Source organism: Bubalus kerabau, chromosome 2 (assembly GCF_029407905.1).
Source record: "Bubalus kerabau isolate K-KA32 ecotype Philippines breed swamp buffalo chromosome 2, PCC_UOA_SB_1v2, whole genome shotgun sequence".
Taxonomy (NCBI): domain Eukaryota; kingdom Metazoa; phylum Chordata; class Mammalia; order Artiodactyla; family Bovidae; genus Bubalus; species Bubalus kerabau.
Window position 1 is genome coordinate 157906312 of NC_073625.1, and position 26050 is coordinate 157932361.

General features: G+C 38.7%; 1 protein-coding gene across 1 annotated transcript; it reads right to left on the reverse strand.

Moving 5' to 3' along the window:
* Positions 1-1956: 1956 nt before the first annotated feature.
* LOC129644501 (vomeronasal type-2 receptor 1-like) lies at positions 1957-26050 on the reverse strand. The gene is given in 10 exon segments (XM_055570107.1): positions 1957-2007; positions 2010-2089; positions 2092-2943; positions 4799-4922; positions 12788-12873; positions 12876-13014; positions 14231-14258; positions 15906-16162; positions 20739-21030; positions 25806-26050. Coding segments are annotated over 10 exon segments (2154 nt in total).

Sequence of the window (26050 nt, forward strand, 5' to 3'; positions counted from 1 at the left end):
AAGTGATGACTTCAGACCTTTTAGACCTTTTAGATAAAAGTTTCATCTTAAAATTGTAAGGTTGTAAGAGTAAACACTAAACAGGCAAGTTCAGTTGTTATTTTGTTTCTAATAATATTTATTTTCTCTAGTTTTCCAAACTCACCGCTGATCAGAAAAAAATAAATAATTGCAAAGAACACAAGTTCAATAAGACAGTACTGCTGAGCTGTGTGATATTAAAGGAGATAATGGAGACTTCGATATTATCCAGATGGACTTCTGGAATCTTCTTTTTAGATTCGGTATGTTCAATAAACAATATCTCAGAAAAATACATACTCTAAGATTGACATATATTTTTATACAAAAAGTCACTAGACTTGAGCCACTTTTCAGCTTTTTTTCAGTCCTTTAGAATGAATCATTTAGAATACCCATTATATGTATAACTGAAAAAAAAATCTGACTCATATTCTCATTTTCCTGTTGTTTGATACCTTGACAAACTATCCTCCCTTTTTCAAAGTCCACCCTTGGGTTGTGTGACCAGGCAAAGAAAGCAACTTCTCCACTCTTCATGCTGTAATATAGCCTCTTCTCTAAGAATCCTAGAGCTGTGATGCAAAAAAGCACTGTAAAAGTTTTGATAGATGGATGGGTAAATAGATGCTATACCAGAAAGTTTAGGATACCATTAGCCCTTCAACAAATGATCTCACTTTGATGAGCCTTACAGTAAACTTTCTGTTTAAAATACAAGAAGTTCAACCCCCTTCATCTGGTCCACTCTTTAAGAATCAATAAATTAATTCCTGACATTTATTCTGCTAAACTAGTCATCATGGTTTCATTTTCTGCTCCCACAAGCCTTCATAAATCTCTGCCCACTTTGGTTGACTGATATTCACAAGTATTTTTAACTTCTCTTGAAAAGAGAGCTCTCTCTGATCTTCTTGGTTACCTAGAGTCAAGGATGCACATGGATATTTGGTATATCAGCATTTCTACAAATTCTGTTTTTCTATACACAATTCGTATGCACATAAACATATATATAAGTCATTATAAAAGTTCATATCTGAAAGAAGGCTGAAAATATTTTTATATTTTTATAACATTCCAGTTAATTCCAGATAATCAGAGGGCAAATATCTATCACTTAATTTATCCTAAAAAATCTTTCATTCTAATACCTGCTCTAGGTAAACATTTGCTTTTCTGCCATCCAGGTATTCATTACATAATCAACTTATTGATTGCTTTGCTGACACTTAATTCCCTTCATTTTTATTTTTTAAGAAGAATGTTTTGAAACTCTAATACTTTACTACTTATTATCCAGAAAAGTCTAGAGTAGGTTGCCTTCCCTCTGGGAGAAATTTGTCGATTCCAATTATGAATTCAAGAAGGAGCTGAGTTTTGTTCACATCTCAATTCCTTCTATATTCTCTGTATGCCACAGAATCCTTTGAAACATAAATTCTCTTACCAAATGCTCTGCTCCAAGGGAAAGTTTATGAGCTATATGTAGTTCTTACCTCAGTCAGTGCAAAGCTATCTATTCCATAGAGGCATTAACAGGATGTAGAACAAGATGTCTCTTTGGGTCCCCACATGGTGATTTAGTCTAATGTAAATTTCTAGATCAGAAGTCCATGATGAAAAAAACATATTCAAGTCCCAAATATTTCCTTCTACCATGTTAGGTTACTTGTGCCTATTATATTCTCTACATATACTCCTTATGCCAAAGTATTATGAAATATTTTAATGAAGTGGTTACATTTCCATAATAACAGTTATTCTAATTCATGTCAAATGGTATGAGATTTCATAAGCCATGCTTTGATTACACTACCAGAACCCAAATCCTTAGAGTTACCCCAGAGCATTAGGTGGCTGCTAGGGGAGCCACCTGAAAAGGGAATGTTGAACCACGTCACCATTGCCACTCTGAGCAACACATGCATGACTCTAGTCGTCCAGAACAGCTGACACCGTGGTACTGTTGACTTGCTTCTCACAGAGGAGGCTGAAGTCAGCTGGATGCTCTTATGGAGAGAAGGGACTCTTCCACCAACAATTTCATCCATGTTCCTCTTTGGCTCAGCAAAATAATGAAGCACTTGGGAGCAAATGTACAACCCAATAAACCATAGCTGGATGCCAAGATTGCAAATGTTTCCACAGCTACTTTAAACTTGCCTTTGGTGCTCAAGTAAGCAGGGACAACAGAGATCCAGATGATAAAAACGACCAGCATTCCAAAGGTGATGCGTTTTCCTTCATAGTAATTATCCTGTGGCAACTGGCGTGCCACAAAAGTTGTGAGAAAGCCCGGTAAGGCCAAGAAGACATCCATCCCAAACATAGAGCACAAAAGTTCTATAGAACCTTCATTACATTCCAGAATAATCTTTATATTTTGAGATTCCATGTTCTTGTACACCCTTGGGGGGTTCAATACTAAATAGGCTATGCATATGCCGATTTCAACTAGAACAGAGGTTAGCACAATGATTTTCCAATAAAGAGGGTGGATGGATATAAGTCGAGTTTTGGATTTGGAAATTCTGTAGGCTGAAAACAGTGAAATAGTCTTACCAGGAATGCAAGACAGGCAGAGAGAAAACCACAGTACCAGAGTGATCTGACAGGCCGTGCAAGACCAGTTGTAGGGCTTGCCAATAAAAAGCATGGAAGACAGCAGTGTGATGACAAGAGAAACCTGAATAAGAAAGCTCAACTCCCGGCCATTACCCATCACCAGCGGAGTATATCTGTGTATCACATACACAGTTGTGACGGCCAAGACTACAAGTGCCCCAAAGATGGAAAGAATGACAAGCCTGAATCCCAGGGCCTCATCATAAGCAAGGAATTCCACTTCTTTCAGCACACACTCACTCTTTTGTGGATTGGACCAGTAGTCTTCACCACATTGATCACACTCCCTTTGACCTAATGGACAAAGAACAGAGGACTGACTGCAAAGAAATCCAGTTGTCCCCATCAGCTGTGAATTGCCCAGAAGAACCAAAGGCCTCATACAGGACTCAATGAGATTTTTTATAGAGAATATATATATCTTTAAAAATAAAATCAGTGATAAAATGGTCTTAGAGTATGCAGCTAACAGTAAAGATTGAGAATTCATTTCAATTTTGGAAATTCAGTCTTCCTCCTTGATTTCAGCTGTTTCTGCATGAATCTTTTTAAGTAAGATGCCTCTTTCTTTCTCCTCTAATTATCTAATTGAGAAGGGTGGTGTATCCCCTCACAAACCTAAGAACAGTCCACAAATATGTGAGAACATTAAAGCTATTAAGGTAAAACAAGGTTTGTGACAAGGATACAGCGGATTATTATAAAACACGAGTGTTTTCAGCCTTTTATTCAACATCTTCCTCACCTACTGAAGACAATTTGTCTTTGCCCACTCAGCCTTCCCCTCCTCACCCTCCAGATGCAGATTTGAGACAATAGTTGGAGAAAGGTTGAGAACTAAAAGAAAGGAAATAAAAATAGCAACAATACTAAGGTTGAAAACACTTGGGGGGCATTTAGCTGAGCAGAGGCTCTAAAGAATATTGTTTAGTCATTTTAGTTGTGTCTAACTCTTTTTGTAACCCCATGGACTGTAGGCTGCCAGCCTCCTCTGTCCATGGGATTTCCCAGGCAAGAATACTGAAATTGGTTGCCATTTCCTTCTCCAGGGGATCTTCCCAACCTGGGGATTGAACCCATGTCTCCTGCATTGACAGATGAGTTCTTTACCACTGAGCCACCTGGGAAGCCAAAGGAGAATATTGCTACATAAGAAAAATTTGAGGTGAATCTGTGGTAGATTATGAAATGTATCTCTTCACCATTCTCTGAAAGATGCAGGTAAAGACTGGAATTTCCTCTCAATCACTTCTGACTGCTAGACTGGATTTCTCTTGATGCAACTCTTCAGAGTCTGGGGTACATGGAATCCCTGGAGTTGTTTAGATAATGTGTTTTCTTTTCCATTTGGGGAAAATTTTCCATTTTTAAAATTCTCTTTTAAATAAATTGCTATTGAACTTTTGGCAAAAGATAAGTACAATTTGTGCTATTTTTAACAGAAGGTAGCAATAAAAATAAACCTGCTGCAACATGCTTCATAAGGCTAAGCCTACCAAGCCCAACTAAAATTCTGGCCAAGAACAGAAATTCAGCAGGTTGTAGTGAATAATTCATAGAGCAATAGATACAGAATTCACCTGCCCTACAAACTTTGAGTAATTATGGTCTTGAGCCAATTGCCTTTAGGGATGTACTTTTAGATCTCTTATTTCTAAATTAGAGAAATAGTCTAATAAAAGTCTGTAAAACATAGAAAGTCTATGTAAAAGTCTAAAAGTCTGTAAAACATAGAACTATAATTTACTTATTACTACTTATTAACTATTTTTCTATAACTAATGTTTAATCTACTTCAAAAATTAAAATAATTTAAAGTATTCATGAATGAATTAAAATTATTATAAAATTATTATAAGGATTCATGAATGCATGAATCCATGCATTCATATTTAACATCTCATTTTAAAAACTTTCCTCTCTGAAATTCATGGATTCAGGTCTTCTTTCTAAATGCAGCAGCTTTAGAACTAAAACCCAATGTTGTATTTTTTTTCACACTGCACAGAACATCCAATAGTTTGATGGATCATAATTTTTGTGATAAGTTGTTCACATCTCTTTATAAAGAAGGCTCCCAAGGCCCTCTTTGCCAAAATATATTTAATCTACTTGCATTTTAATGTCAGTGAAAAATGATCATCTCTACCTGGTTACCGTGACACGTATCCATCAGCATATGGGATGCAGTCAAAGCAGCATATAGGTTCCCCGTGACGAATCCCCTTCCGGGTCCCAGGCTGACACACATCAGTACACATTGAATGGGGAAGCTAGCAAAGACAAATACCACACATTAACAAAGCCCTTTGTCTCTACCGCTTGCCAAGCTATGGAAGTTTCCACCTGGATTTCTGTGGACATTTTGTGATTTCTTGGAAAACCTAGGATAACTGGGCAAGAAAAACAGACAGGACTTCCCTAGTGACACAGTGGATAAGAATCCACTTGCCGGTGTAGGAAACAGGGGTTCGATCTCTGGTCTGGGAGGATTCCACATGCCACAGAGCAACTAAGCCCATGCACAACTACTGAACCTGAGCTCCAGAGTCCGTGAGCTGAAACTACCAAAGCCTGCACGCCGGAGGCCTGTGCTCTGCTACAAGAGGAGCCGCCACAACGAGAAGCCTACGCACTGCAACAAAGAGTAGCCCCTGCGCGCTGCAACTAGAGAAAGTCTGCACAAAGCAACAGATAAAAATGAATAAACAAATAATTTAAAAATGAATAAAGTGTTTTAAAAAAGAATAACAAAGAGAATAATGATCTGGAAAGCCTAGAGGAATTTTGCTAATAGTCCTGAAGTTGATTCTAGAATTAGGCTTCTAGAAAAGTCCAGTGGTTGCTTCTAGAAATTAGCAAAGCTAAACCTAACTCTTTCTAACTTTGAAGACTCAGACCAGGCTCTATGTCCATGGGGTTCTGAGGAGAGGACAATTTGTCAAGCCTCTTTCTGCTTGAGGGGAGACGCCAAGAATCATCCTGAGTGCCTGAGAAAGACTTCTCAGCAAGGTCATCCCAACACAGCCTGTGTATCATTCAGTCAGTACAAAATAAAAATGAAAGATCTACTCCATGAGGAAAATTCCACGGCAAAAAGGAAAAATGGACAAGGCACAGCACTGGGATATTTTCTCGTAAAAAGTTTAGAAAATTTGGTGATAAACATAGTACATTGTACATGGTTGTGTACATTGAAGTCCATTATAAATGCAATGTTTGTAAATTTATATCTTAATGTAAATGAGGAGCTTCCCATTTAAAAAGGAGATAAGATGTATTTTTCCATTAAGCAAAGATTCATTTTGGAAAGTGAAAAGATTCATTTTGGAAATCAGAATTTTCCTATGTTGAGTTTTGCAAGATAAATCTGAGTTAGATAACAATGGAAAATATCAGAAATCTCTGAGCTCAGTTACAGTATATAAGATTATTTAAATATGTATTTTTAAACATAATAGATTGGCTTCTTATAAGTTGTATGTGTGTGTGTGTGTGTGCGTGATCACAGAATGACTTTATTTCTTCTCTCCTGATCCAATGTTCTAAAAAGTGCTAGTATTAGTCTCTCAGTTGTGTCCGACTCTTTGTGACCCCATGGACCATACCCCACCAGGCTCCTCCATCCATGGAATTCTCCAGGCAAGAACACTGGAGTGGGTTGCCATTTCCTTCTCCAGGGCACCTTCCCAACCCAGGGATCGAATCTGGGGCTCCCACCTTGCAGGCAGGCTCTTTACAGTCTGAGTCACCAAAAAGAGCTCTTTATATATATACCTTTCTTTGAAAATCATCACAATAAGTTGATGCCTTTTTGTTCTCTTTCTGAGTATCGCTTCCCTTCTCAACCTCATGATCTCACTTCCAACCCACTCACCTCACTAAAATGTTTCTTGTCATGTCTGACACATTCTCCTTTCTCTCTCTTAGATATCTGACACTCTTGATCAACTCCTCCCTGAAATGCAGGCTCCTTTGGCTTCCATTGGGTCCTCTTTATTTATTTTGTTGGTTCTACTTCCTCTACCTACCTCATCACTGTTGGCATTCTTTTGGCTTTTGTTCTTGCTCTTCTTATCTTTCAGTATAAAACAGCTCATTCATTCTCTTCTGTTCAACCAGCATCTCTGCACATGAACTCCCAAATCTTGACTCTAGCACCAGCCTTTCCCACCTAACCTCTAATTCCACATCTTAAACTTCCAACATGTCCCTACTCTGAAATTCCATCCTTACCTCAAATTCAACATGTCCAAAACTATCCCCATTTACCCAATTCCTCCTTCCCAATTCCCCATTTCTGTCATTGACACCACCAGTCTCAACCATCATCTCCAACCATATTTTCTACTACTTGCCCACATGAACCTTCACTCAGGCCCACTTGCTCATCAACTTCCAGACTCAGTTTATTATCATGAGTTAAATCATGCCTACACCATCTACTAATTGTTGATGCAGGGGACTTTCAAGGTCATTTCATCAGCAAATCCAGTGGATCCTACTCTTGTCCACTCTGGTTTAATTGAAACATGGCAGATAGAATAATTCTTTAAATTCTAAGTGGGATCATAACTCTCCTCTGTCAAAACTTTCCATGGCTCACCATTTCACTCAGAGTAAAAGCCAAAGTCCTTCAACAGCCCCCAAGGCTCTATGTGACCTGACACTCTTCCACCCCTCTCACCTTCTCTTCCACCCCTCTCACCTCCTCTTCCACCCCCTCACCTCCTCTTCCACCCTTCTCACCTCCTCTTCCACCCCTCTCACCTCCTCTTCCACCCCTCTCACCTCTTCCACCCCCTCACCTCCTCTTTCACCCCCTCACCTCCTCTTTCACCCCCTCACCTCCTCTTTCACCCCTCTCACCTCCTCTTTCACCCACTCACCTCCTCTTTCACCCCCTCACCTCCTCTTCCACCCCTCTCATCTCCTCTTCCACCCCTCTCACCTCATCTTCCATCCCTCTCACCTCCTCTTCCACCCCTCACCTCTTCCACCCCCACCTCCTCTTTCACCCACTCACCTCCTCTTTCACCCCCTCACCTCCTCTTTCACCCCCCTCACCTCCTCTTCCACCCCTCTCACCTCTTCCACCCCCTCACCTCCTCTTCCACCCCCTCACCTCCTCTTTCACCCCTCTCACCTCCTCTTCCACCCCTCTCACCTCCTCTTCCACCCCTCTCACCTTCTCTTCCACCCCCCCACCTCCTCTTTTACCCCTCTCACCTCTTCCACTACTCTCTCTCTTTCCAGCCACACTGAACCCTTTCCTATTCTCCTAAAATGCCAAAGACACCCCTGCCTCAGGGTTTAGAAGTTACTGTCTCTTCTGTATGGAATGCTTTTCCCGTAGATTTAATGCACTGATTCACTTTCTTCTCAGTCTTTGTTCAAATGTCACTCCAGTGAGGGCTTCCCTGATCACACTATGTGAAATTACACCCCCTCCCCAGCACTTTACCATAATCCCTACTATTTTTCTCTCCTTAACATTATCACCCGTTAAAATACTATATCACTTACTTATCTTATATGTTGCTTCTTTCTTCCCACTGAAATGTTAGTCTTACCATTAAGTAGGAATTTGTTCTGTTTTGTACACTGGCACATCCCCAGCTCTTAAAATAGTGTGTAGCACATATAATATTGTGCTCAATAAATATCTGTTCAGTTAATTAATGATTTGATTGTAAGTGTTGTGAGGGCAGTAGTCTTTTGGTCCTTTTGCAGTGCTTAACACAGAGGCAGACACATAGTAGATGCTTAGTGAATTTGGATTGAATTACATTTGAACCAATTTCATTATACAAGTATAACCTTGGGAATTTCCTAACGGCCTAGTGGTTAGGACTTTGTGCTTTCACTGCAGATGGTGCAGGTTCAGTCCCTGGTCAGGGAAGTAAAATCCCACAAGCTGCATCGTGCAGCCAGGGAGAAGAAATAAATAAAATGTATTAATATATATAACTCTAAATTTTAATAAAGATAAGAAAAATAAAATTACTATGCTCTAATGAAATGTTGTTAAAATAGAAATCTACGAGTACATTTTACTCCTTTTCCATCAGTTTTTAGTAGAACAAACATTCTATGAACTTTGTATATACAAGCAGCAACATCTCTTTTTTCATGCAAAACATTATATTGAGCACCTGCTCTACAACTAGCACCAGGAATACAAAAGGGAACAGTCTCAGGCCCCATTCAGGGAGACAGTTCTGGGCCACAGAAGGTGGTTTATACTCTAGACCTAGAGCAACTCTGTCTTTCTGCAATGATGGAATGTTATATATTGTATTGTCCAATATAGTAGCTTGTAGCCACACATGGAGGTTGAGCACTTGGAATGTAGTTAATGTGCTAAGAAACTAAAATTTTGATTTTATTTAATTGCAGTTAATTTTAATTTTAAAAGTCACATGTGGCTAGGGATACCTGTATTGGACAGAGAAGCTCTAATTCAAAGAAATAAAATGCAGAAGAGAGTTATGGCCCCTACAGTGGCAAACACTAAGTTTTTACTTTTCTCCTGCCATAATGTATTCAAGGGCTTCACTGGTGGCTCAGACACAAGAGTCTGCCTGCAATGCAGGAAACTTAGGCTGGATCCCTGGATTGCGAAGATCCCCTGGAGAAGGGAATGGCTACCCACTCCAGTATTCTTGCTGGAGAATTCCATGGACACAGGAGCCTGGCAGGCTATGGTCCATGGGGTGGCAGAGTCAGACACGACTGAGTGACTAACACTAACCATGTATTCAAGAGCTGCTTAAGGCCAGGCTAAGTAAGGGGGGAAGTAGTATGTATGTATGTATGACTATATATGAGTCTGTGTATGTTTACTGATACTCATGGAAAACCAAGGACCAAAAAAATAAGAGAGAGAAAGAGAGATAAAAAGATGCCCTCGATATCTGGCACAGCACAGGAGATCGGAAATCTTAATTTTCTTGTCACATATTTCTATATCCTTTCCCAGTATGATTCAGAAAACTATTTAGGGACCTCAGATCTCAGGCCAAAAGGGCCATACAAGAAGAGAGGACATACATGAACAAGAAATAAGATGTAGAAAGACAACTTACCCCCCAAATAGTCTTGCAGCCACAAATAAAAAAATGCTGGCTGTCCTGACACCCACTTACAACTCTCTCTCACTCCTGCTGGTTCCTCCGGCAGATTCACATGGAAGATTAAATTGCCAGTGCCCTTCTGCCACCCTATTGTTTTACTGTAACACTACAGATAAACAGTAAACCAGAATATCAAAAGACCTACAGTCCTACAACTAATATTTCACTCAGGGTAAAAAGTTCAGCTGTTTGGTAAGTGATGAGTTTTCTGGTGAACTTCCCCTAGGGCTTCTCCAGGTATTATCTTTACATTGTCTAACCAGGGGACCCAGTCTCTCTTTTAAAATGTTCAGAGCTGCAGTTCTGCATATCAAAGCCCTCCTGTTGCTATAGGAGGTGGAGGGATTAAAAATTTTATAATTGTTGATGTGTTAGTCACTCAGTCATGTACAACTCTTTGCAACCCCCTGGACTGGAGCCTGCCAGGCTCCTCTGTCAGCCTACCATTAGGGTAATGGTAACTGCTAAATTATGAATCTCCCCACAGTCTCTGCAAAAGACCATACAGATTTTTTTTAATGTAAATAAAACCACACATGACCCACAACTTCAGCCTCATAAAGAGCCTAAAAACGCTACGAATTTCAAAGTAATTAAATTCTAGCAAGCATACCTCTAGAGCACCCTCTTCATCCCTAGATGTATGGAAAATGAGGGAATTCTGGGAAAACTGTGCAGAAAAAAGTAAGAGGGAGAAGACAAACTAAGGTTAATAGAGAGTAGACAAAATCATTCCTAGAAATAAAATGTCAGGTTATAGGGCAAGGTCTTGAAGGTGCGACTCAGAAGGATGGTTTCACCACTGTGGTGGGACCAGAAAGGATACAGAGGGAGAAGTACATTTTCTGTGATGTGACTGAAAGAGTAAAAAGTTAGAAAGGAAAACTAAGAACTCTGTAGAAACAAAAGTGAACCATAAAATCAAAAGACACATTAAGCCTTCCCTTTCCACAAAAAAAGTAATTCCTTAAATAAACTGCTCTTCACTCTACCAACGAAAGAAGACAGTCTTGAAATAGAGATTTGTGAGCCACCCAAACCCATCATCCTTATCCAAAAAATCAACCAAAAATGTAACTGTGACTCCATATTCATTTACTCTAGGAAGAAAGCAGAAAATGAAAACCAAAACATTATAGCAGAAGAAGATGTGGAGAGAAGGGAACCCTCCTACACTGTTGGTGGGAATGTAAATTGCAGCCACTAATGGAGAACAGTGCGGAGATTCCTAAAGAACTAAAAAATAGAGCTACCATATGACCTAGCAATCCCACTCCTGGGTATATATCCAGAGAAAACCATAATTTGAAGAGATACATGCACCCCAGTGTTCACTGAAGCACTATTTAAAATAGCCAGGACATAGAAGCAACATAAATGTCCATGAACAGAGGAATGGTTAAAGAAAATATGGTGTGTATGTGTAGATACTCACAATGGAATATTATTCAGTCATTAAAAAAGAACAAAATAATGTCATTTGTAGCAATATGAATGGACCTAGAGATTGTCATACTGAGTGAAGTAAGTCAGACACAGAAAGATAAATATCATATTATATTGCTTACATATCGAATTTTTTTTAAAAAGGTACAAATGAACTTATTTACAAAATAGAAGTAGAGTCACCAATGTAAAAAACAAATTTCTGATTACCAGTGGGGGTAAGGGGAGGGTGGAATAAATTGGGAGATTGGGATAGACATGTACACACTACGATATATAAAACAGACAACTAATAAGGACCTCCTGTATAGCACAAATAACTCTACTCAGTACTCTATAATGACCTATATGGGAAAAGAATCTAAAAGAGAGAGAGTTGTATAACTGATTCACTTTGTTATATGCCTGAAACTAACAGAACATTGTAAATCAACTATACTCCAATAAAAACTTTAAGAAAGCTAAAAATGGAGCTACCATATGATCCTGCAATCCCAGTCCTGGGCATATACCTGGTGAAAATCATAATTCAATAAGATACATTCATCTTAATGTTCATTGCCGAAAGAGAAAGACAAATACCATATGATCTCACTTACATGTGGAATCTAAAATATGACACAGATGAACATATCTATGAAACAGACAGATATAGAGAACAGATTTGTGACTGCCAAGGGTGGAAGAGGAGGGAAAGATTGGGAGTTTGGGATTAGCAGATGCAAACTATTATATATAGAATGGATAAAAACAGGGTTCTACTTTATAGCACAGGAACTATATTCAGTATCCTGTGAGAAACAATAATGGAAAAGAAAAGTATATATAATATGTAAAACTGAGTCACTTTATTGTACAGTAGAAATTAACACAACATTGTAAATCAACTATCCTTCAATAAAATAAAATAAATATTCCAGCAAATTAAAATTCCCCTCTAAAACACAGATACAACCATTAAGCAGAAGAATACTGTAATAGTTTAAATAAATACCCTAGCACTTCAATTAAATATTCTCAGAAAAGCACTTGGAGTTGTGTAAAAAATATCTCAAATCAGATATTTTAAAATTTAAAACATAAATGGATTTGAGAATGGAAGAAATGAAAAAGATTCACTTACCTCAGAAAAGAAACTAAAGAAAAGCCAAAACTATTTCAGACATTAAGAGGAAAGTCACAAGGTGTTCAAAAAATATTTGAATAAAAGGTTAATAAGGAGCACTGAATAAAGGCAGGAAAATAATAAAGAGAATAAGGATGAGGTAAAGAAAAAAAAATTATCAGAGACAAAATGAATGAAAGCAAGAGAGACAAAGGAAGTCAAATATTTTGGAGTACTTGAGGAAAAAGAACAAAATCATAGAACTAATATTTAAAACTATAATCCAAAAAAGTTTTTCAAAATATCTGAATCTATACAGAAAAGATATGCCTTATATTTGGAAAAATTAGAATAGTCAATTCTAGGTTTCTGATATTCCATAGCATCTGAAATAACGCAGAAATGCAATTCTCTCTATATGTAAACAAAATAAAATATCAGAATAACTAACCTCTGATGATTCAGTGTTCCAAAATATTGTTGCATTCTTAATCATCACAAGTTCAAATTTAGAGTCTGTGAATATATATTCTCCAGCTCTACAAAGGTGACCTCTCCATTATCATCTAATTGCCAATTAAGAATATCATAGTATCCAGTCACATCTCCATTATCATCAATTTCTATTCTCATTCCATTATGGGTTGTAAACTGAAGTGTCTTCATATAGTACATTAGCTAGAAAAACAGGGAAAGGAACAACAGAGGGAAAAAAAAAACAATTTGTGACACTTTTATTGCTTAGAAAACAAGCTTTATAAAGAAAACAATCTCAAAACTCGTATCTAATTCATGGGACTGAATTTTTTCCTTCTCTATACCTTTGCTGTCTAATACCACAGCTTCTAGCCACATGTGACAATTGAAACCTGAAAAGAGGCTGGCCAAATCAGGATGGGCTGTAAGTCTAAAATACAAACTGGGCTGCAAAAAGTTAGGTCAAAGAAATGTAACTTCTCTCATTACGAATTTCAAGAAATTATTTTTGTATTATGTTACCATGATCATGACCACAGGTTAAAATATTATTTGGGATTAAATAAGATATATTATGTTTAATTTCATCTGTTCCTTTTTATTTTTTAATTTGGTTATTAAAAATTTTAAATTACCTGTGTGGGTTTTAAATTTCTATTGGCCAGTACTGATCTATACCAAGGTAAAGTGATGTCTCATTTTCCTAATACCTACATACCTAGGGAAGAGAGACTATCCCCTCTTAGATTTTTTGACTGATAGGTACCAGTCTGCCCTGCTACCACCATTCCCTTCCCTGTATATCAGGGCATAGATGAGGGAGTGGCTAACTAATTGCCTTAGAAAAATTCAAGGTGGTTTCCCAGGAAGTGGCCCTCTGATTTGGGTTTTAAAAAATTAGTAGCAATTTGCCTGACAAACATTGGGATCAAGGAGATTCTAAGCCAAGGGAATAATATATGAGACAAGGCTGTGCCAAAGAGGCCACTGGGGAGAGTACAAAAGTAGATGGAGCTGAGTGCACACCTACAGAATGATTTCATAGACATGAACAGGAGCCCCTAACAAAATAATACCTCTAGTACTCTTGCTTCCTGCCAGCAACCTTAGCTGGGGTAAGAGCATGTGTCCTGTAGTATGAAGGTAACCAGTCTGAGCTGAGATACATCCTGTGCCCGTGGTTTTTGTCAGCACCACATGCTGGACTTAGGTTTTCCAACCAGAGGGCTTAGTCCAATCCCTACTCTCCACAAACCAGAAAGACACTCAATATAGCTGAAAGAGCCTGAATTATGGTATATGATGATTTGGAGTCATTTTCTGGCTCTGTCAAGTGACATAAGCTTGGATGAGTCGTATATCCTAACTAAGCATTAGTTTCCAGTCCATAAAAGAAGGGAAATCCTTCCTGTCCTACCTCTGTCATAGGCATTAAGGTAATATAGCTGAAAGGTTTTAGTAAGTCAGTACACCAAGGGAGCGTAGTGAAAGTCACTCATGTCCGACTCTTTGCAACCCCATGAACTATACAGTCCATGGAATTCTCCAGACCAGAATACTGGAGTGGGTAGCCGTTCCCTTCTCCAGGGGATCTTCCCAACCCAGGGATCAAACCCAGGTCTCCTGCATTGCAGGCGGATTCTTTATCAGCTGAGCCACCATAGAAGCCCATAGCAAGGGAAGTATTATAACAGTCAGCATACACGTGCCCTTTTAGCTCTCCCTCTTTTACTATATGCTGTTTTCAATCAACATGACAACTACATCAGCGCTCGCAACAGGGTGATGTTTTTGCCTGGTCCATTGAGGAGAGACTCGTTTTTCTTTTCCAATCTTCAGAAGAGTTAAGCAAGGAAATTTTCAAAGGCTGCCACCTTACAATCTTTCCATAATTCTGCCTGTTTATCCTCATTGGATGGCAGGACAGAGTTCCCTACCATCAGGCATGCAAAAGAATTTAGAAATGTCAAATAAACTACAAGAGTAAAAGGTATCATTTTGGTTTTAAATCAATCACAATTTTTTACTTTGTGATGCATTTATAAAACTTTCTTAAATGTGCCCATTAACTTTCTCTAACGTGAGGTCTTGCTTTTCAGATTTAACTTACATTATTCAGGGAATGTGTTCATGGACTAAACCATCAACATTAACCCTGACACTATGAGGTCCTTTGACCCTTCCTAAAAGCTTTTTTCTCTGCAATCCTAACACATATTTGTTGCTTTTTGAGAAAATTTAAATTGTAATATTGAAATCATCAAATAATGAAGAGTTGTTGTTTACCATATAAAAGGATCCATTTTATTTTAAAAAAGAAGCACTCAGAGAATTTAAGATGAAAAATAGCATAACCTATAGCATAACTTAATTTCTATAACTTAACCTTTAGCATAAGTTAATTTCTCATTTTGAATTTACCACAGTTTCCCCAGTACTATGAACAACTTAGTTCTTACTCAGATCTTGATTCTAATTCCATTCTAAATGTAAATAGGACTCAGGAGAAATGGCTACTACAAGACCGGATAGAGAAATACAAGATGAACCTGCAATATCTTAGTGTTCCAGAAAGTAAATTAATCAGAAATTACGGTGATTTGCTCCAAAGAAATAGGAGCCAACTCAAAGTGACTCCCAATTGTCAAACCTGGGAAATTTTGAGCAACAGAATATATAATAATATTAATGTGTCATTAATGAGACACAGTGGCATCCTATAAGAGACATAAAAAAGGATATGTATCACTTTTGCAGTAGTCTTGCCAAAAATGCATAAACTAAATGTAATCATGAGGAAAAGTGAAAGTGAAAGTGAAGTTGCTCAATCCTGTCCGACTCTTTGCGATCCCATGGACTGTAACCTATCAGGCTCCTCCATCCATGCGATTTTCCAGGCAAGAGTGCTGGAGTGGATTGCCATTTCCTTCTCCAGGGGATCTTCCCGACTCAGGAATTGAACCCGGGTCTCCCGCATTGCAGGCAGATGCTTTACCATCTGAGCCACCAGGGAAGAGAAATTAGACAAATGTAAATTTAAAAACATTTTATGACCAGTATTTATGAAAACTATTCTGTTCATTAAAACAAACAAGGAAAAATGGACTTTGGGAATGGTTTCAAAAAATGCAACACAGAGGTTGACACTCTCCATTTGTTCCTTAAAAATTTTTATTCCATATTTTTCGTAATCATCATCAGCTGTTATGGTGCCTATCCAGACCCAACCAAAATGTTGGATAAGTTGTACCATGGCCTCCGACTGGATCTTATCACTGGCCACTGTGCGAAGATAAGATGGAAACTGGTATTTGTCACTAAGAAGTGAGCTGGTAGAAGCATAGCCCACCTAGGATTGAAAGTATTCATGCAGTTATTAGAAAGTAATAGCCGAACCTCAAATTACACCATCTCTTAGTATTTGTATTGGAGAAGGAGGGAACTTAACAGTTCTCTCTTTATTCTCACACCCTTCCAAAGATAAAAGGACTTCTGCTCCTCTCCCTGTTCCAAGTGGGGTGGGGACTGTTAGAGGGAGCACTTTGGGCCCCTTTTCCCACCTTGCCCCAAGAAAGTTGGGGGACTAATTATTAAGGTGATGACATCCAATGGGCCACTTTTCCTACTCAGGGTCACACCACTGAAAGGAAGGTCTTGAGCCCTTTCATCTATGTTTTCTTGAGACTAGGTGTGTGATTCAAGTCATCCAGGCTCTGTCTCTGATCTAACTCCTCATCCGTACAGATGATGGAATGAGCAGGCTCACAGTCTGTTTGGCAGGTGCATTTCCCTCTCCCTCCCTCCTTCCCTCCATCCCTCTCCCTCCCTTTGTTCTTTCTCTCTCTCTCTCCATCATCACTGGTTTCCCTCTTTTTCTCTTCTTCTCTTTCCTTCTTTCTCTCTGCCAAAATTTCTGGGTATGTAAGTCCCAAGACTTAGATTGAGAAAAATGGTAGGAAGCTTCACTTCAACCTCAAGTTTAAGTCTTATTGTCCAACAAACTTACTAGAAGCCCTCATTTTATAGCCACTTGCCTAGATAAATGAGGTATCTTTCTATTTTTTGCCAGGGGTCCTTGTGTGACTTTTCCATCAGTGAGAATTTAAGAATGAAAGTAGAGTAGCCAGTGCCATGAATTTCTGACACTCATATGTACATTTCATACATACATACCTTCCCCTCAACCTCAGCAACTATGCAGTTAAGAAGATATGTCACATTCTCCCCATCCCATCCCATTGCCATCCCATGTTATTGCATCACCTCCAATAAGACCTCCTAAAATCACATAGCTCCATGATGACCACTTTTTTCATAAGTGACAAATTATTCCTATTTTTCTGTTTATGCTTTGTCCTAATCTTAGGGAAAACCACTAGACCATTCAGGTATGACCTAAATCAAATCCCCTACGATTATACAAAGGAAGTGACAAATAGATTCAAGGGATGAGATCTGATAGAGTGTCTGAAGAACTATGGACAGAGGTTCGTGACATTATCTAGGAGGCAGGGATCAATATCCCTCCCAAGGAAAAAAATTGCAAAAAGGCAAAATGGTTGTCTGAGGAGGCCTTACAAATAGCAATGAAAAGAAGAGAAGCAAAAGGCAAAGGAGAAAATGAAAGATACACCCATTTGAATGCAGAGTTCCACAGAATAGCAAGGAGAGATAAGTAAGCCTTCCTCAGTGATCAATGCAAAGAAATGGAGGAAAACAATAGAATGGGAAAGACTAGAGATCTCTTCAAGAAAATTAAAGATACCAAGGGAACATTTCATGCAAAGATGGGCTTGATAAAGGACAGAAATGGTATGGACCTAACAGAAGCAGAAGATATTAAGAAGAGGTGGCAAGAATACACAGAACTATGCAAAAAAGATCTTCATGACCCAGATAACCACGATGGTGTGATTGCTCACCTAGAGCCAGACATCCTGGAATGCGAAGTCAGGTGGGCCTTAGGAAGCATCACTACGAACAAAGCTAGTGGAAGTGACAGAATTCCAGTTGAGCTATTTCAAATCCTAAAAGATGATGCTGTGAAAGTGCTGCACTCAATATGCCAGAAAATTTGGAAAACTCAGCAGTGGCCACAGGACTGGAAAAGGTCAGGTCTCGTTCCAATCCCAAAGAAAGACAATGCCAAAGAATGTTCAAACTACTGCACAATTGCACTCATCTCACACACTAGTAACAGAGAAGGCAATGGCAACCCACTCCAGTACTCTTGCCTGGAAAATCCCATGGATAGAGGAGCCTGGTAGGCTGCAGTCCATGGGGTCACGAAGAGTTGAACATGACTGAGCGACTTCACTTTCACTTTTCACTTTCATGCATTGGAGAAGGAAATGGCAACCCACTCCAGTGTTCTTGCCTGGAGAATCCCAGGGACGGGGGAGCCTGGTGGGCTGCCATCTATGGGGTCGCACAGGGTCGGACACGACTGAAGCGACTTAGCAGCAGCAGCACACACTAGTAAAGTAATGCTCAAAAATTCTCCAAGCCAGGCTTAAACATTATGTGAAACTTGATCTTCCAGATGTTCAAGCTGAATTTAGAAAAGGCAGAAGAACCAGAGATCAAATTGCCAACATCCGTTGGATCATCGAAAAAGTAAGAGAGTTCCAGAGAAACATCTACCTCTGCCTTATTGACTATGCCAAAGCCTTTGACTGTGTGGATCACAAGAAACTGTGGAAAATTCTTCAAGAGATGGGAATACCAGACCACCTGACCTGCCTCCTGAGAAATCTGTATGCAGGTCAAGAAGCAACAGTTAGAACTGGACATGGAACAACAGACTGGTTCCAAATTGGGAAAGGAGTACATCAAGGTTGTATATTGTCACCTGCTTATTTAACTTATATGCAGAGTACATCATGAGAAATACTGGACTGGATGAAGCATAAACTAGAATCAAGATTGCTGGGAGAAATATCAATAACTTCAGATGTGCAGATGACATCACACTTACGGCAGAAAGTGAAGAACTAAAGAGCCTCTTGATGAAAGTGAAAGAGGAGAGTGATAAAGTTGGCTTAAAGCTCAACATTCAGAAAACTAAGATCACTTCATGGCAAACAGATGGGGAAACAGTGGAAATAGTGGCTGACTTTATTTTCGGGGGCTCCAAAATCACTGCAGATGGTGACTGCAGCCATGATATTAAAAGATGCTTGCTCCTTGGAAGAAAAATATGCTGTCTAGTTGGTCTATGACCAACTAGACAGCATATTAAAAAGCAGAGACATTACTTTGCCAACAAAGGTCCATCTTAGTTTTTCCAGTAGTCATGTATGGATGTGAGAGTTGGACTATAAAGAAAGCTGAGTGCTAAAGAATTGATGCTTTTAAACTGTGGTGTTGAAGAAGACTCTTGAGAGTCCCTTGGACTGTAAGGAGATCCAACCAGTCCATCCTAAAGGAAATCAGCCCTGAATATTCATTGGAAGGACTGATGCTGAAGCTGAAACTCCAATACTTTGGGCACCTGATGTGAAGAGCTGACTCATTTGAAAAGATCCCGATGCTGGGAAAGATGAAGGCGGGAGGAGAAGGGGATAACAGCAGATGAGATGGTTGGATGGTATCACCGACTCAATGGACATGAGTTTGAGCAAACTCCGGGAGTTGGTGAATGACAGGGAAACCAGGCATGCTGCAGTCCATGGGGTTGCAAAGAGTTGGACATGACTGTCTGAACTGACCGAGCCTTATTCCATTTTGGCTAAAGTTTACACTCTTCTTTGCAACCTCACAAACACCGATATCATGGAAGCCATATGTAGGGAAGAATCTCATTTTGGAAGCAGAGACACCTGATTTCGAATTCCAGCTACATAATCAAGTTACTAAAACCTTCTGAACCTATGTTTCCCCATGAGTGAAATCAGGGTTATGACATCTATATCCTAAGGTTACTCAGTACATTAAATGAGACAATACATGTGAAAGTGTTTATTGTGTACAAGACTTCTTTTACTTTCTTTGCAGATTTACTACAAGATTTAAAGGAGAAGCTCTCTCTAGAGGTTCCTAGAAGGGGCATGGACCACAGTCGGGACTTGTGGGAGGCAGAGCTCACAGCAGCACAGTCTGTCTGAGCTGCATGAAGCCCACATTGAAGATGTCACCTCTGTCACCTGACCTCTCTTCTTGGTTCTGTTTCTCACTCTCATCCTGTTCCTCCCACATCTATATATGCAGCTTTATTAGACACACTATGTAAATGCTACTTTTAAAAATTATTTTAACTTCTCCCATTACTTCAGTAACACAAATAAGCCTAATCAGCCTTCACATTACTAAGTCTTGACTTGACACTTTGGTGAACCATCCCTGGAAATAAACACAGAGCTTTACTTATATTTTCTTAATTATCCATTCTTCCTAATATTAATAGCATCTATTCTTAGGCTGAAATATGTCACTAGCCCCTGAACTAAAAATAATCTATAACTTAGAATACCAACACTCTCTTTTGTGAAATTCCCAAGTGCTTTTCAGTGTTAGTGTTTGAACAAAAAATGTCATGATTAATAAGTATTAATATGATTGATAAGTATTAAAACAGGCCAGAACCAAAATGAGTTTCTTATACCATCTATCAGTCAACCAAGTATTTCTCCATCAGCTACTCTACTTCACCTAGTGCTTCAGAGAGTACTGCTTAGTGAGATGTCAACATAAAACTCACTGGGTCACAATCTCAAGCTCAAAACTAAGGCAGGATCCTAAGGGATGTAGAAGATTCTGGGGTCACCAGTCATAGTTGCTGAGGGCAGACTGAATATCAGCATCACCACAGCCTCTTTGTCTGCAACTTATCCCAGCCTCACCTGATCACCTTACTTACTCTTTGCTGCAGTTTCACATAGCTTGTTTCTTTATAAATTTGTACCCAGCACAATATTCTGAAATACTTCAGGTAAGTAATACAACCCTAGAACTCTTGAAGCAACAACCGACAAGGATGATCCACCTGCTCCACGAATTCCTGCCAGCATTGCCCCAGTGCTGTTTCTAAAATTGGGTTTGTTTTCTTCCTGCCCTGTAAGGAATATCAATGCTGCTTCCATGGATTTGGAGATAGTGTAGCAGGTATCAAAGATCTGATAGCCCAAAGTGACGTTGGGCAAAATATCTTTCCTTTCGTTAATCTCCTTGATGGTGTGGATCATGGTTTTCATCCAGCAGAATCCCTGGAAGTTGATCCTGAAAAGGAAACGTCTTTTGTTAGGCTCAGTCAATGAGTAGATCTGTGGAGGGGAAAGCAGCTTTTAGCTGGGATTGGTGCTGGAGCTTTTTGCCAAAACATCAATGGGCACCTGCCTTGTCTGTGCATGGTAATATTTCATGAAAAGATATTCCAAATGTAAAGGGTTCAAGTATGAATCATATTCATCATTGATTGGCTTGACCTGGGAAGCATCTTTTTGGACATGTGGTTATCTCTTTTCACAAAAATATTCTTCTATTTTCAATTCCCACCACCACACAGAACACTCAGTAATTCCTCAATACATTTTTCCCCATTTATTGGAAGACCCTGCTACCATATGAGTCTACTTCCCTCCTCCTTATCTCCCTATAAGTTTTTCTGGTTTTCTTCTGGATATTAATTATAATAACAAAATTTTTGTAAATACATGAAAATACTTATGATAGACCTGCTGCTGCTGCTGCTGCTGCTGCTAAGTCGCTTCAGTCGTGTCCAACTCTGTGCGACCCAATAGACAGCAGCCCACCAGGCTCCCCCATCCCTGGGATTCTCCAGGCAAGAATACTGGAGTGGGTTGCCATTTCCTTCTCCAATGCATGAAAGTGAAAAGTGAAAGTGAAGTCACTCAGTCATGTCCGACTCTCAGCAACCCCATGGACTGCAGCCTACCAGGCTCCTCCATCCATGGGATTTTCTAGGCAAGAGTACTGGAGTGGGGTGCCATTGCCTTCTCCGTATGATAGACCTACATATAAGCAATACATAAAATTTTTATATACTATATATGACTCCAATAGATCACTTTTCCTGTCATGATTTGATTGTTGACGTCTAGATTGTCTAACTGAGGATGTCTCTTTTCTATCATTCTCACATTTAACCATGAATGAAATGCCTCCTCCTTTCCATTCCCTAGCCATAAAAAGGAAAATTATTTCTCTGGTACTCTATCACACCATCGTCTCCATTAAAAATAACTATTCTATTTCCAGCTCTTCCTTTTTTCTAAGTTTTAACCAAATTTTAACCTATCTGAAAGCAAGGACTTCCAGAATGGTTTCTCTTAATGTCCTCTGTAGCTATAGTACCTAACTCCATATTTTCTACTCAATAAATATTTTTTAATTAAATATCTAATAGCAAATAGCCCTGTTGGCAAATTAGATTTTTTCCTCCATATCTCTTTAACTGAACTTTCTAGTTTAGTTTAGCTTTGCCTTTCATTCAATACATAGTTACTGAGTTCCATTGGTGCTAGTTACTATAAATGTAACAGTGACAAAGATAGACACTTCAGTGTCTAGGCAAAGAAACAGGAAATAGCCAATCAATGCACAAAATGATAAACATACCAACTGGGACAGACATAGGGACAAGGAGGTAAAGAGGTGTGGGCACCTAACTGGAGAACTTAACAGCCAAGCTGATGCTTGAAGGATGATATAAAAGCAGGGGATGGATGCTGCAAGCAGAGGGAACAGTAAATGTGAAGGCATGGTAACAAGAGGACATGACATTTTAGGAATGGGAAGATCAGGACACTTGGCAGACAGGGTAGGAATAGGTATGGCATAGGAAGAGGAGACTGGAGAACCAGGAGACTAAACATGTAGGGCTTTATCATCCTAAGACAACTGGCTTCTAAATTTACACAGATGGCTATATAAATTGGCATACACATTTTTGAAATAAATATAGCAATATCTTTTTTAAGGTGAGAGAGTAAGACATTTCAAGAGCTAGAAAAATGTTCACCTGCTTTGAATAAAAAATTCTACCCCAGAGAATTTATCTAAAGAGATTGTTCTTCCCAAAGGAAAAAACTAGATATGTTCCAAATTGTTAATTTTAGAATTATTTATGATATTTAAAAATTGGAAAGAATTAACGTGCCCAGCGATAATAAATTATGGTACATTGACTTGAAGGGAACATTTTCCATCATTAAAAAACTATAATTAGAGAAATGACACTGCAGCATGCATGTAACATTAGGTAAAACAATCTGTGTGCAAAGTTGTTTCTATACTATAATTAAAACTATACATAAATTATGTGAATGTTTGGATAACTATCAATAGGAAAAAATTTAAATGAGTGCAGGGTAATTAATGAAAGGGTGGGATTTGGGGTAATTTTTCTTTCATTGGTGATTTCCATTATGATACTCACAGTACCATTATACAATGTATACCTTTTGTTCCCCAGAAAATTTCTCTAAATCCTAGCTTTGTTTAGATGAACCAAAACAAGAATTAAAATACTCCTTTCTTCCTTCCATTTCATTGTCTTTATCTTCTCTGAACATTTCCAAAATAACAGGAAAGCCTTCCTCTTCTATGCAGTTTAACTGATGGCCAACCAAAACTAGCATCCTGTTAAAATTGTGGGTTTCAGAGTAAGAATTCTCCAAACTCCAACTAGCATATCTAGATCAGCTATAGGTAAACATTAATGATGCCAAAATGAAATTATTATCTGATTAGGCCCAGCCTGGCTCCTGAATACCACCTATTCAGGCCTCCCATGAGGGCTTTCTCATTGGGAGGGAAAGTTGCATCTCATGGAGGAATATTAAAAGGCTTGGAGAATACTGGAATTGGGTACAGATATATAGAAACTGTTACTGATTATCAGTGAAAATTATATAGCTCTAATTTTTAAGAAAGTATATCTAAAAATGTAAATATGGAATGTAAATAGAATATTTTATAATATCCAATAATATTTTTTATAATATCCAATATATAGGTATGTTATGGCATAAAGATGAGCAATTTGGGTTTCAATCAACAGGCTGAGAGACAAGCAGAATCCCCACAATGAAGCCTTATATTTCTGATCTAATTCAGGACAAAGAACTAACTTTTTAGATACCCAAACCATGTGAAACAAGGTTCATACTACATATGAAGAATCAGAATGTCATCAGACTTCTTAGCAGCAACACTGAAAGTCAGAAGATTCTGAAGTAACCGTTTCAAGAATCCTTAGGCTTTGAGTTAAAGTCAAGATGGAATAAGCACACACAACCTCTCTCCCACTGATTTCAACTAAAATCCCTGAACTGAGGATATAAAGCAGCAATCAGACTACTCTGAAAATTGAATAAGAACAGGTGGACTAGAGAGGGAAATCAAGATATCCTTGATACAGTGAATTATTTTTTAAATGGGACATACTTTCTTCTTACCACTGTATCAATCACAGTGGAAATCTCAAATTATTTTTTAATGAGGGAGTAGATTTTTACTAAAAATATGTGTATTGGCTTTTCTATTTTATCTTGCTAGGAAAATAATCTTCAGAAGCTCCAAAGAAGGGTGAAGAGCAAGTTAAGTGACTGCACTGATGAAATAACATGTCCTCTACTACGACAAACTCTGGTTTTCAGTTTATGCTAGTAAAGATTGAATCAGTGAAAAACTCTTTGAAAAATAATGAACTGACTATAAACAATGTAGCCATGAGCAGAAGCACTTCTTTCCCACTTAAACATTTGCTTCCCTGTAAGAATGGAAAAGAATTAGAAGACCCAGGAAAGAGTTAAGTAGGGGCTGATTACAATCCTTTCCTTTTGCCAACAACAGTTTATCTATCCCTCTAGTGATATTTTAAACATGTAGCATGAACTGTGACCAAAGGGAAGGAGTTATGATCAGTCAATATTGAATTGTATAAGAAGTTGCCAAGGGACTTCCCTGGTGGTCCAGTGGCTAAGATGCCATGCTCCCAATGCAGGGGGCCAGAGTTCAATCCCTGGTCAGGGGACTACATCCCACATGCCACAACTAGGATCTAGCACAGCCAAACAAATAAATCAATATTTTTTAAAAAAGAAGTTGCCGAAATTTTTACAAAATGCATTTATAATTATAATTACCATGCAGCATCATGGAAGTGATTAAGATATGAGGTAAAATGCTCCCAAATAAAACCGTGTGCGAACTATGAGCACAACTATGCAAAAATTATGTTTGCATTTATATAAAATGTTGAGAAAGAATACAAGGAAATGAAAAAGAAAGAGCTGCTTTGTTATGGCAGTAAAACAGTGTGAATAGTTCATTTCCTTTCATCTCTGGCATTCTTTTCACATCAAAACTATGTGTGTTTCACACCCAGAAATATAACCCATGTTTGCCTTTCTTACAATGGGTTCTTAGCAAATTCAGATCATCAGTCATGGATCCCATTTGTTGACATGACAATTCTGGGATGAGGGGAACAGGCCAGCAGCCTTCCAGCCGGAGGACTCTTGCTATGAACACTAGCTCATAAATAAATCAGCATTCTGGCACTGTGTATTCTCACTTCAGGAGCCTTTAGTCTAGTAACAATTCAAAGTAAAGCTGCAACACTGCACAATTGTACACCAGTGCTTCTCAGACTCAATGTGTGCATGAATCATCAGGAGGTCTTGTCAAAATGTGGAATCTGATTCAGCAGATGTGGGATGCAGCTTGAGATGCTACATTTCTAACAAGCTCTTAGGTGATGCTGATGCTCCACAGACCATCCTCTCAGGAGCAGTGTTCTATATCATGCAAAATCTGTCTATTTTCTTTCTTGTTTCTAAGCAATCATGGTAAGTCTACCTTGGAGAAATGGAGGCAGAGAAACAGTAAGTACCTATCTTGAGTCAAATAAATAGTGTCAAAAGCCAGGGTTGGCATCATGGCTCCAGTTCTAGACTCTCACACTCCCACCACTGCTTCACCCCACTTCCTACATCTGATGTAAAAAGAATACAAAAACAATGGCTTACTCTTCACATTTTGCTGATACTGGCTCCAAAATAGACTTATTTGCTGGGATGGTCCTGGAACAAATAGGAAACAGTCCTCTGATAACAGGTGCATGGTTTTTGGCATCTACATATCCATTCAAATCAAACTTGCCCAGCAGTCGACAGGTCTGTTCTTCTTCCTCCTCTTCTTTGCCTTCGATGCCCAATTTAGCCCATAAAAAAGCAAGCAATCATAGAACCAGACATTTCTTCCCACTAACCAT